This window comes from Adiantum capillus-veneris, unplaced genomic scaffold (assembly GCF_014529385.1).
Source record: "Adiantum capillus-veneris isolate H3 unplaced genomic scaffold, ASM1452938v2 Hic_scaffold_800, whole genome shotgun sequence".
NCBI classification, from domain to species: domain Eukaryota; kingdom Viridiplantae; phylum Streptophyta; class Polypodiopsida; order Polypodiales; family Pteridaceae; genus Adiantum; species Adiantum capillus-veneris.
In genome coordinates, this window is record NW_028221785.1 from 1 (window position 1) to 12,640 (window position 12,640).

Here is a 12,640-nt window from a genome sequence, read left to right on the forward strand (position 1 = left end):
CCAATGCCATCCTAGGAGTGCAACTCCCACTCCGTGTCTCTCTAAAAGTTCAAGTGTTAAAGAGTTTTTCAAGTTCAGTCTTGTGTAAATTCATCGCCTCACCAATGGCTTGCCAGTTCCGCACAGGTCCGCACGCACACACACATCCATACATACATATGTGTATAAACATGATGAACGTTGAAACCATGTGAAGAAAATGCTCTACTTTGTTTTTTGGACCAGCACAACATAATATGGTAAAAAGAGATTCCATTCAGTGAAAATTGTGTGAATAAATCACAATAAATAACAAAACAGTCTGCCCTTTTTGACCGGGCCACATTAATTTTTCTTAAGCTTATCGTACCCATCATTTAAAAAATTAATCTTTATGGGTCCAATTCTTCCTGATGGTAATCTCAAAAGCCCGAGGAGCTAATTTTTAAAAGTAATTTGATTGATGGATATAAAAAGTTCTCGAAAAGAATTGTAGAAATCCTTTTCAGAAACATGTGGCATTTTGTTCAAAACCTAGGCAGATTCGACAATCAAAGACTGTTTTTTGTACCAAACTAGTGTTGAAGTGATATTAACGCTCTTTTTCTTACCATCCAATTGAAAAATCCAGTGCTCTTTGGACTGCCATCACATCTGCATCAGAGCTGCTCATGGGGACATACCAAGCAGTACTAAAAGTCATGCCAATGGAGCCTCCTTGTGTAACCTAAGAAAAGGCATCTTGAGCACGGTCCATGATTGACAAACAAGTACAAGTAAAGAAATAGGGGCTATTTATAGCCCGAAGGCTATTTTTAAAGGGTGTTCAAGTTCATCACTATTTTACAAAACTCATTTGTCGAAAAATTAGCACAAAATTTCCAAATTTTTGTGGCTTTTGGAGAGAAATTTGTGAAAACATACTGAAAAATGCCATTTTCATCAAAAATTTCAAAAGATTCGGCCCAAACCCTATACTTGAAGGTTATATATACTCGCAAACCCATCTATAGCACAAAATTTTGCATGGGTCCTGATTTTTACCCTGCACGTTTAGCTATTTTTTACAAATTCGTGGGAGGGTCCTATTTTTTGAACGAGTCTTCAAGATCATTTGCTTATTTTACAAAAAATCATTTGTCAAAAGATTAGCCCAAAAATTTCAAGTTTTTGTGGTTTTAAGAGATACCTTTGTGAAAATTATGAATCTATAAAATTTACACTATGTAGTGCCATTTTTGTTGAAAATACTCGCCAACCCATCTACACTTACCAGTTCTTGAATGGTATTGTATTTTGCCCCGGCAGGTTGCAAAATTAAACACAAGCAATGTAATATTTCGTAGGCCGCATGAATATCAGAAGCACACCTGATATCTATCTCTATAAGCTCTTACAGCAGCTGCATGCGACAACAAAACATTGTGTCCAGCAATATAAGGCTCTGTCCCCGAATCTCCCGAAGCACACCCACCAACATACTTTGAGCATCTTCCTGGTGGAAAGGACCCATTGTTGAAGCCCAATAAAACAAACACACTAGGCTCATTGAACGTAATCCAGTGCTTCACTCTATCCCCAAACTCTCTAAAACACATTTCTGCATACATAGCAAAGTCATCCCTGCAGGTTGATACTTCTCATTAATACAAGTATAAAGAGACAGCTAGGTGACATGATGCATTCATCGTGCATTCCTTACACAATTTGTGGGCTGAGCCAGCCTCCATATGCATCTTGCAGATCCTGCGGCAAGTCGAAATGGTGTAAAGTGGCAAAGGGTTTGATCCCTGCACCCAGCACAACAGCTCAAAAGTTGCCTTCTGACTTGCTATTAGCGAGTTGGCTAATTAATGTATAATACCTTTCTCAAGAAGACCGTTGATAAGATTGTTGTAGAAATCCACTCCAAGCTGGTTAACTCTCCCTCTGCCCTCTGTTGCACAACAACAAGGCGAATAGAGACGTTAAATACGATAGATTAAGTACAAAAAAAAAGGTTGCACAATACTGGGCCTCAACTTTGAACCATATGCTAGGGAGTGCAAATAAGAGATGAGACAAACTCACCCCTTGTTCAAACATGTAATGAAATTTTTTTTAAGTGCCTACATATGATTGTCTAAATGTCAGTGCTTGTTGTATAGTTATTGATTTTGACATGTCACGGTCTTCTTTAGTCATTGCAGCACTGCTTTACTCTTTTGTCATGAATATTGAGAAAGAGGAAGACGTTTTACCTGCCTGGGATTAGTCGAGACCATGAAAATGAGAATCTGTGGGCATCAATCCCCATTTTAGACATCCGCTCAATATCCTCCTAAACAAAGAAACATGAACAGCACAAAAGTTACATATCCCGTTTATCAATTATTCACTCATTATGTTTTGCATACTACCTTGTAACGGTGATACTCATCGTTAGAAACACTTCCACTAGAGCCATCCACAGTATTACCTGCTTGCACAGTGAAGCATTGTTGAGACTTTTTCATGGCCTTGAACCACCCCTCTCTCTCTCTCTCTCTCTCTCTCTCTCTCTCTCTCTCTCTCTCTCTCTCTCTCTCTCTCTCTCTCTCTCTCTCTCTCTCTCTCTCTCTCTCTCTCTGTGTGTGTGTAACCAAGTAGCCGCATCAGTCACCAGCCTTGCTGCTTTGCCAATCCATCATAGCTACAAGGTCTTTGCTGCATGTGTAACCGGCTCCTGTTGCTACTTGCGACTTGATATTGCTGCGTGCCATTTGCTTTTATGGATTGCCGTGTCTGCTGTGTTGAGCTGTGATTTGCAAGCGGTGCCCCTTGTGAATTACTTGCTGCAGTACCTTTTACCTCTTTGCTTATTGCTTGTGAATTACTAAGGGCACAGAGACAAGGGAGGTTCTTGCAAGCCAGCACAAGTCCTGTAGGTTGCACATATCATAGATAATGAACCAACCAGACAATACTTTTGATCCAGATACATTTCAAACCCAGCCCAAAACAAAGGTTACATTCAAGCGGAAAGTCGGGACAACACATTGTCACCTAGTTCTCTCAGAGCAAGAAAACTATCCAGAGGAAAGGATGACCTAATATTTGAGAAGGTACATGTGATGATTAAAACAGAGTTAGACCTTATGAGGGGAGACCTTGAGAAAGAGATAGTATGCAAATGTGGAGAAATATAGAAATGCTATGTATGCGCATATGAGGGAAGACATGGAAAAAGAGATGCTTGGTAAGCATGATGAGATGTATATACGAGGGAAGAGAGGAAAAGAGATGCTTGGTAATCGTGATGAGATGTATACTGTAACAAACTTGGACACCCCAAGTCTAGATTCTACCGTGACACAGCAGAGATTCACTTTAAAACAGTTCACAAAAGATGACACAGCCTGGCGTAGTTCCGTGCCAAGAAGTATTGGCCCCAAAGACTGGCATCCCTTTCGGTATTTCTTTTTATATTAATCTGTGTGCACAGTACAAAGAGAGCCCGTGGGTGTTCACTCTCAAACTCTGCGTCCAGATGCTTTGAGAAATGAGCCCCTAAGGCCACTTATAAAGATTACATAGGGTTGCTAAAGCAGAGTCCCCAAAAGCTTCAAACTCAAAAGCAATCATCTCCAAAAGCTTCAACACTAAAAAAACAACCAGCGTGATTTGCATAATTCCGTTTGTCAAGCCACGTCAGCAGCCACCGCGTTTTGCGGCCGTCCGTACAGTGAACAAAAATTGCGGAGAGCCGTACGGCAACCACGTTAGCATATCTTGCGCTTTAATTTAATGTCCCCGAGGGGCCCTTGTCCTCTGGCGCTAGCCTCTTACTATTCAAGCTTGCCCCATGCTTTGATCCCTACTTTCAGTGTTTGCTCACATCTGAACGTACCTCTTTTCCCATCTGGGACGAGATTCTCCCTTCCCTCAAATAGATCAAGGGGCACTTCGCATTCAGAGCGGGACGTGTTGTTGATGCTGAAGGACCTTTGATCACTCGAGGAAGTAGCAAGAAAGGCAAAGGTAAGAAGAAGAAGAAGGACAAGGACATCGAATGTTACCACTGTCACAAGAAAGGGCACAAAGAATCAGAATGCAGAAAGAAGGAAGCGAGGAGAGGCCAACAAGGAGAAACAGACAGCCTTGACTGCAGTTGTAGCCTCTCACGAGAAGGCGGGGACCGCTCTTGTCACGACGATGGACCACACTCTTGCTACATCGCAGTCAGGTACTTGGGTTGTCGACAGTGGAGCTACCACTCACATCACTCCCCAATAGTCATGGTTTAGCTCTCTCACGGAGACTTATGGGCAGACCATCACTATGGATGACAACCATGAGATTCCAGTGTCTGGCACAGGCCAGATTACCCTCTTCCGTTTTACCTCAGACCCGAAGTTCAGTTTAGTGGAGGCGCTCTACGTTCTAGACATGGCCTTCAACCTCCTCTCTGTGTCGAGTTTGGACTCTCAGGGAGCTGACATACACTTTGGTAGTGGCACGATGACCATTTCTGATTCTACGAGAGGTATTGTTCTTGAACGCGGTGAGTACGATGGATCCCTATACCGCCTCACTGCTCTTCTGTCTCAGACCACGGAGTCTTCTTCTCTATGGCATGCACGATTTGGACACTTATGCTATCAATAGCTCCAGCAAGCTGCTAGGACCTCTCTCGTGGAGGGTTTACTCACCATCCACTCTTTTTTTTTTTTCCGAGAAAAATATCCTTCTCTTAGTTAATAAAGCTGCCCATAGGGCTACAACCACCTCTACTAGAGAGGGCTACATCAACCATAAGGGGAGACTCTCCCAATGAGAAAACAACATATGTACAATGAGGGCTAAATCAGGAGACAGGAGGAGGGAAAAGCCACACAGTTGGACGGTAGTGCCATCGGGGCTCACCCCGGACCATGGTGAAGAAAGGCCCAAGGCGCCAAAGTCGAAGGAACTCCTTTCTACGCTCCCGCATGCTGTCGGAGCTGCCCTGAAGTCTCTCGAACTGTCCCTTGAGAGTATGAATCAGGCCACAGGCAAGCTCCCGACACACCTCTCTCTCACTGCACCACTCTTGTGGGGTAAGCTCTGTAGCAGGCTGGAGTGTAGGTCGACCCCTGTAACAGACTTGGATACTCCAAGTCAAGAATCAACCGCGACAGCACCAAATAACCACTTCAAAACAATTCATAGATCACAATAGATTTGCACTGGCCCAGCGGAGTTCCGTGCCTAGAGATATTGGCCCCAAAGACTGGCGCCCCTTTCGGTATTTCTTTTTATATTAGTCAATCATCAAAGTACAAAAGAGCGGTTAGGGTTTCACTCTCAGACTCTGCGTCCAGATGCCCTGAGAAGTGAGGCCCTCACTACTAATTTAAAGGTTCCAAGGGATGCCCAAAAGCAGAGCCCCAAAAGCTTTAAAAATCAAAGCATCAGTTCTCTCTCTTAGAGAGAGTCTCTTTTTTTTTTTAATTAAAAAAAAGCAAGTTCTCTCTCTTTTATGCAAAAAGCAACGCCCAAAAGCTGCCAGCGCAAATTGCGGCGCAATTTCCGGAAAATCCGTACAACCCTGCCACGTGGCACTGGCGCCAAAAATTAGGGTTTCAGCCAGCAGTTAGGGTTTCCAGAAATTAGGGTTTGCTGCGAATTAGGGTTTCTGGCAATTTATAGGGTTTGCAGGAATTTTAGGGTTTCTGGCAGAAATTAGGGTTTCTGCTGTCCGCCACGTCATCACTTTGTGACATACCCCCCTCTTGAAAGCATTGTAATCGACCGCGATTACGCCTGCAAAACCGACAAAAGCCATAAACCGTCTTAGCAAAAACTGACTATTAGTACCTACGTACTAGGAACACACATCTAGCACATGTACAAAATCGACAGTCACATCACACGACATCACAGGACATCACAGGACATTCAACATTCATTCGGATCTTAGACCATGATTTATCGGCAATGTAGCTAGCAATCACATCTAGGTCCAATCGGGACCTCATCGATGTCCGATTGACTAACCCCTATTGCAACCATGTCTATTCGAGATCAATCAGACCAAAATGCTGCAGTCATTTCGGCTATCAGTTCCTGCACTCACAAGAAGTCAAGAACAAATCAGTATCATAATCAGGAATTCCATTTCATAAAGTCATCCAGCAGAATACTGTCAGCTCTCAGTATCCCTGAAGCTCAAAGAGACATCAGTGACTTTAGTATCAAAATCGAGGCATCTGTTGACAAAGGAGTGGAGTGACTCCCCTCTTGTGCATCCCACTGCACCAGATCTTCGGCCAAGCCGAGTTTCTGGCTTCCGTTTGGAGTAGACTATGCTAAACCAAAACATCGAGGTAAAGTTTCACAATACGAGGAGTATCTGCTAGGTCCTCCTCCTCCATCCACTTCGCATCAAATGCAGGAAAGTTCTTGAACTAAACCAAGAACCGCCTTCGGACTTTACCTTTCTTCGTATCGTTATGTGCCAAAATCTGTTTAGGAACAAGGATCTTCTCGTTTTCTTCCACTTCGGGTTGCTCATCGAGCTCCCCATCATCAGGCACATCACCCTTAACAGGGTTCAAGAGACTCACACGCAATGCATTATGAATCCTCCAAGTATCTGGCAGTTCCAATCGGAAGGAGACATCATTTATCTTGTCAGTAATCTGGAAAGGTCCGTAGTATCACATACTAAGCTTTGGAAAAAGCCTCTCCTTTCCCTTTTTCTTTCTTAGGCGTGCCTTCTCAAAAGTAAGAGCACCCAATCATCCTCCTTCAGTTTCCAGTCGCGACGATGGGGATCCGCTGCCTTTTTCTGTCGTTCTTGAGACTTCTGTAAAGTCTCGCGAACCTTGGCAGAAGCCGTATCCAAATCTCGCGAATATTCATCCGCTTCAAATTTCTAATCTTTCGTGCTCAGGAAGGATGGAACCTTCGCAGCAGTTTCAACAATCTCTCATGGCGTCTTCCCCGTCGAAGAGTGTATCGTGTTATTGTAGGCAAATTCCACCAAAGGTAAGTTCTTTTCCCATTGAGTCTTCTGATGCGAGATACAAGACTTCAATAAATCTAAAATCACTAAATTGGCAATCTCAGATTGCCCGTCAGTCTGCAAGTGGAACGATGACGAGAACTGCAACCGCGTGCCAATGTTCTCCCAAATTGCCTTCCAAAACAAACTCATAAATCTGGGGTCTCTGTCGGAGACAATCGTCTCAGGCGTGCCATGTAATCGGAAAATCATCGTGATCGTTCTGTATTCTCGGGAGATTAAAAAAAATGAAATCCATTTCAATACTTTCCCAGGGGCGGGTGGATATGGGTAAAGGCTGTAACAATCCCTGTGCCTTATGCCTGTCAAACTTGACCTTCTGGCATACCAAGCAACTGCGCACAAACTCTTCCACATCCTTCTTCAGTCTCCGCCAAAAGAAATCTCTCTCTACCCCTTTCATGGTGGTAGCAATGCCGCGGTGACCCGTAAAAGGTGGACAGTGGCAATCAGTCATAACCTTTTCCCTCAACGGCTGTGTAACTCACAACATAGTCTTTTTCATCAAGTAGCCTTCCCGAAGGGAGTATCCAGCTACTATCTCCCATCCCATATCCATGTGAAAATATCTGCAAAACCTGTATCTGTGGCATACTCATCGACCATATCCTCGAGGCTCCTATGATGTATCGCGGAAATAGCCAGAACCAACGGTTTCCGAGACAAAGCATATGACACCACATTCTTCTGTCCCTGCACATGGACAATTTGGAAGTGGAACTGTGACAAGATGTTCACCCACCGCATCTGCTTTTCCGAAAGCTGCTTCTGTGACAAGAAGTAGCGCAAACTCTGATGGTCTGTAAAGATAGTAAAATCCGCTCTGAGTAGGTAATGCCGCCACTGAGTAAGAGCATGTATAACCGCCAAAAGCTCTTTCCCATAGATCTGTGCTGTCATCTCCGGCCTAGAGAACAAACGGCTCTCGTAAGCTATGACATGGCCTTCTTGCAGCAAGACCGCACCCAGACTACGACCACAGGCATCACAATATACTTCAAATGACTTCTGCAATTCCGGCAAAGTCAAAATAGGTCTCGTAGTCAATTTCTCTTTCAATGTCCGAAAGGCAGTCACCTTTGTGGGTCCCCACGAAAAAGGTACTCCTTTCTGTGTCAAGGTATGCAAAGGGGAAGCAACCTCTGCAAACTTTCGTATGAACCGCCTGTAGTACGAACACAGTCCCAAGAAGCTTCTAACTTCATGGACATTCCTCAAATCAGGCCAATCACGGATAGTCTCTATCTTGGCCGGGTCCATTCGCACTCCTGCTGCTGACACAATGTGTCCCAAAAAGTGTATCTCTAGTAGGAAAATTTCACTTTTCTTTGCATTAATCACTAACGTGTGATCTCGTAATGCCTGAAAGACTTGAAGCAGATGATCTCTGTGTTCTGCCTCATTCTTCCAGAAAACAATGATGTCGTCAAAGAAAGTGCCAACAAATAGCCTGTACTCTCGAAAAATCCTATCCATCATCCGGTTAAATGTCGCAGGAGCGTTGGTTAAGCCAAAAGGCATCACCAAAAACTCAAATAATCCAAAAGTCGTCCGAAAGCTGTCTTGTAGACATCTCCCGGCGCTATCCTGATCTGATGATATCCACTCTTCAAGTCAATCCTGCTAAAGCACGAGGATCCCTGTAACCTGTCGAGTATATCATCGATCCTAGGAATCGAAAATCTGTTCTTGATGGTGATTTCGTTGAGAGTGCTATAATCGATGCACATTCTCCAAGATCCGTCTTTCTTCAAAACCAACAACACTGGAGAGCAATACAGTGAAGTACTAGGCTGGACAAGACCCTTTTCCAAGAGGTCTTTCACTGGGTTCATAATCTTTTCATTCTGTACTCGGCTCACACGATAAGGTGGCCGATTCGGTGGCGTGCTTCTAGATATGAGATCAATGGTATGATCTTCAGGCCCTCTCAAAAGCAATCGGCATGAGCGTGGAGAAAAAATCTTGGCGTTCTTTTCTTCAGGTCAAGACATATTGAACCTTTATCCATCGTTCAGTTCTCCCAAAAGAATGAGTAAGAAAACTGAAGTTCATCAAGTACAATCTCTAAGCCCTTCATTTATCAAAGTCGCTTTCTCGGCCCGGTAGTCAACCACGGCGTAGTTCTTGTGGTACCAAGGGATCCCGAGTAGAACGTCACTCGCGTGCCCTGAACACCCCTGTCATTGCAAACGAAGTTTGCCAATGCTCGGTGTAATGGCAACATCCCATCTGGGTGCCAGTCGAACTACCTCCGCTGTGGCGTCAGTCTGTCGGGCGTAGTTCCAAATCGAGCCGCCAATTCCAAGTGAAAAGAAGTTGGCCTTGGCTCCTTCAAAAGAGCTTCCTGATCCTTCGCTTTGCCCCGAAAGCGGCAAAGTTTGTACTTTCATTCATTAGATTCGGTGCAGGTCCCACGCCATGTGGTACCAGTTCCAAGTGAAAAGAAGTTGGCCTTGGCTCCTTCAAAAGAGCTTCCTGATCCTTCGCTTTGCCCCGAAAGCGGCAAAGTTTGTACTTTCATTCATTAGATTCGGTGCAGGTCCCACGCCATGTGGTACCAGTTCTGCTTTTCTATCTGCCTTTTCTGCCACATTCCTCAGTTGCTCTCGAACTCTCAGACCTGTCGTCGTCTTTATCATTCTGTTCTTTCTGTGCCTTATCAGGCCACTTTGCGGAAATATGTCCATGTTCCCTGCATCCAAAGCACTTCCACTCTCTGATGAAGCGAGCTCTCTCCTCAGGAGTAAGCTTGGGTCGTGCATCCTTTTTTTTTCTCTGGGTTGCTCTTTTTCATTCTACTTTCATTCCCAGAAGTCTGTTCGGCTCGTTGTGTCATGGCCTCATCTGTGGGATAGGTCAGACTACCAGAGTGAATGGCAAAGCCCCGCTTCGCATGACTCATCAACTCCTGAATAGAAGCCGACTTCTGTTCCAAGCAGTGATCTCGGATCTCTGTAGGTAGACCCAAGGTAAACCGCTCAATCTGTTCTCTGAACGAGATCTTCTTGAATGAAGAGGCGCGTAGAAAAGAGCTCCAGAATCTTTCACAATAAGAATTCACTGTATCGCTCTTGGTCATCCGGAGATGGTTCCAAGCAGCTCGTATATCTCGCTCAAACTCTTGAGTCAACCAAGAAGAAATAAAAAGCCTCTTGAATTTCAGCCATGTAACTGGCACAGTCTTGCTTAATAGAAGCGTGGACCACCAAGTACGAGCATTCCCCTTAGAGTAAGAGGCAGCTCTTCGAATCTTGGAGTGCTCTGAATAGCGTCCTCCCGCGAAAGCGATGTCAAACTGCTGTATAAAAGACAAAGCCTTCGAAGCATCTGAGTATCCTAAAAAGTATCAAACTTGATCGAGTGGCCACCTTCCTTAAACTCTCGGACTTTCTTGCTTTTATCTTCGAGAAAGTCATACTGGTTGGCTTTGTAAAAATTCTTCTTGCTCGCATAAAACTTTCCGTCATCGGAATCTGAGCTGTCTGTAGACGAGTCCTCAGTAGAACTGTCAGTCTCTGGGCGAGATGTAGCCTTCTTTGCCTTTTTCTTGCCCGTTCCGAAGCTTTGTGTCTTGCTTCGCTTTTTGCTTTTTTCTGTCTTCTTCGCTCTAATCCGAGGAGCTAGAAGAACTGTCAGAAGAAGAAGAAGAAGAACGGGGTACTCCTTCAAATCGAACACGCTTCTTCCGTTTCTTTGCCTTGTCAAATGTCAACCGACGACCCAAATATCCCGGGAAGTCAGTGCCTTTCTTCTGCTTTTTGCTGTGCTTGTTGGCTTTCTTTTGCGTGTCAAAAAGCTGAGCAATCCGTGCATCAACCACGTTCTCCAGTTCCTTCTCCGTATATTTCTTGGAGGCAGAAGGTTTCTTGAGAGCGGGTTTCGGGAGTGGTGTTGTGGTTCTCTGCCACTCCATCTGTACCTCTTTCAAAGAGGTCTGGTTCATATATTTTTCCATTATCGGGTCCTTGGCAAAATTGAGCATCATCTTTGTTGCATCGCCGATCAACTGGCGACGCTCTATCTCTCGCCGCTCCGCCTAAGTAGGCCAAGGCGGGCCATACTCTCTGCCTGAATCTTCGTTGTGATCCCAGCCCGCATCTCCAAATGCAGAGGGAGTCGACTGATCATTGCCTGAAGCCATAGGTGCCGCGGAAAAAAATTCGGGGATCGGATTTCCCGTAGAAGAGAAATCGGCCGTGCTCTGATACCACTGTAACAGACTTGGATACTCCAAGTCAAGAATCAACCGCGACAGCACCAAATAACCACTTCAAAACAATTCACAGATCACAATAGATTTGCACTGGCCCGGCGGAGTTCCGTGCCTAGAGATATTGGCCCCAAAGACTGGCGCCCCTTTCGGTATTTCTTTTTATATTAGTCAATCATCAAAGTACAAAAGAGCGGTTAGGGTTTCACTCTCAGACTCTGCGTCCAGATGCCCTGAGAAGTGAGGCCCTCACTACTAATTTAAAGGTTACAAGGGATGCCGCGACAGCACCAAATAACCACTTCAAAACAATTCACAGATCACAATAGATTTGCACTGGCCCGGCGGAGTTCCGTGCCTAGAGATATTGGCCCCAAAGACTGGTGCCCCTTTCGGTATTTCTTTTTATATTAGTCAATCATCAAAGTACAAAAGAGCGGTTAGGGTTTCACTCTCTGACTCTGCGTCCAGATGCCCTGAGAAGTGAGGCCCTCACTACTAATTTAAAGGTTACAAGGGATGCCCAAAAGCAGAGCCCCAAAAGCTTTAAAAATCAAAGCATCAGTTCTCTCTCTTAGAGAGAGTCTCTTTTTTTTTTTAATTAGAAAAAAGCAAGTTCTCTCTCTTTTATGCAAAAAGCAACGCCCAAAAGCTGCCAGCGCAAATTGCGGCGCGATTTCCGGAAAATCCGTACAACCTTGCCACGTGGCACTGGCGCCAGAAATTAGGGTTTCAGCCAGCAGTTAGGGTTTCCAGAAATTAGGGTTTGCTGCGAATTAGGGTTTCTGGCAGTTTATAGGGTTTGCAGGAATTTTAGGGTTTCTGCTGTCCGCCACGTCATCACTGACCCCCCTGTATCGCTATCATCCTGCTGGTGGAGGATAGCTCAAACTGTAGTGCATGGCCCGTGAGAGTGGACCAAGCAGCTGCCCCCAAGTGTAATGTCGTGCTGTGGAGAGAGCTGGCATCAGCCGAAGGACCCGAAGCCAGACTTGCTGTGCTGTAGGGCAGTCCCACAAACAATGATGCTGACTCTCCAAAGGATGGTCACAACTGCACATACTGTTGGAAGGCCGCTATGTACTAGCCAACTCCCACTGTTGTAGCTCTGTGTGCAACTAGCCACTGGAATGTGACTCGCTGCGGCTGTCTGGCTCCCACAACCTCGCCCAAAAGGCTGACAATGGCTGAGGAGAAAGGGTCCCTCCAAAACCACTCTCCAAGATCCCACTGCACTCGTGTCAGTGGACAGCTCTCCCAAGCCCAAAGCCTCCAGTGGCTTGTCTCAAGAGCTACTGGGTCAGGATCGATGACACAAGTCCTCCCGCAGATGCTCACTACTCGGATCCTCTGAAAACAACACTCTGCAACCTGTGGAGCCTCTACTGAGACTCTGTGTAGTTGACCCTTGCCCTCTATCT

The 12,640-nt window shown here is 45.1% G+C and overlaps 1 protein-coding gene across 2 annotated transcripts in view; it reads right to left on the bottom strand.

Moving 5' to 3' along the window:
* Window positions 1-296: 296 nt before the first annotated feature.
* The window catches only part of LOC147416575 (coniferin beta-glucosidase-like), a 48,605-nt gene continuing 36,261 nt past the window's right edge, over window positions 297-12,640 (bottom strand). For both annotated transcript variants that reach the window (XM_086508246.1, XM_086508245.1), the window contains 6 exons: window positions 2,379-2,437; window positions 2,224-2,299; window positions 1,844-1,915; window positions 1,682-1,769; window positions 1,350-1,602; window positions 297-706 (listed from right to left, as the gene is read on the bottom strand). In XM_086508246.1, coding sequence (XP_086364372.1) covers window positions 587-706; window positions 1,350-1,602; window positions 1,682-1,769; window positions 1,844-1,915; window positions 2,224-2,299; window positions 2,379-2,437 — 668 coding nt within the window. In that variant the 3' untranslated portion in view covers window positions 297-586. The remainder of the gene's footprint in view (window positions 707-1,349; window positions 1,603-1,681; window positions 1,770-1,843; window positions 1,916-2,223; window positions 2,300-2,378; window positions 2,438-12,640) is intronic.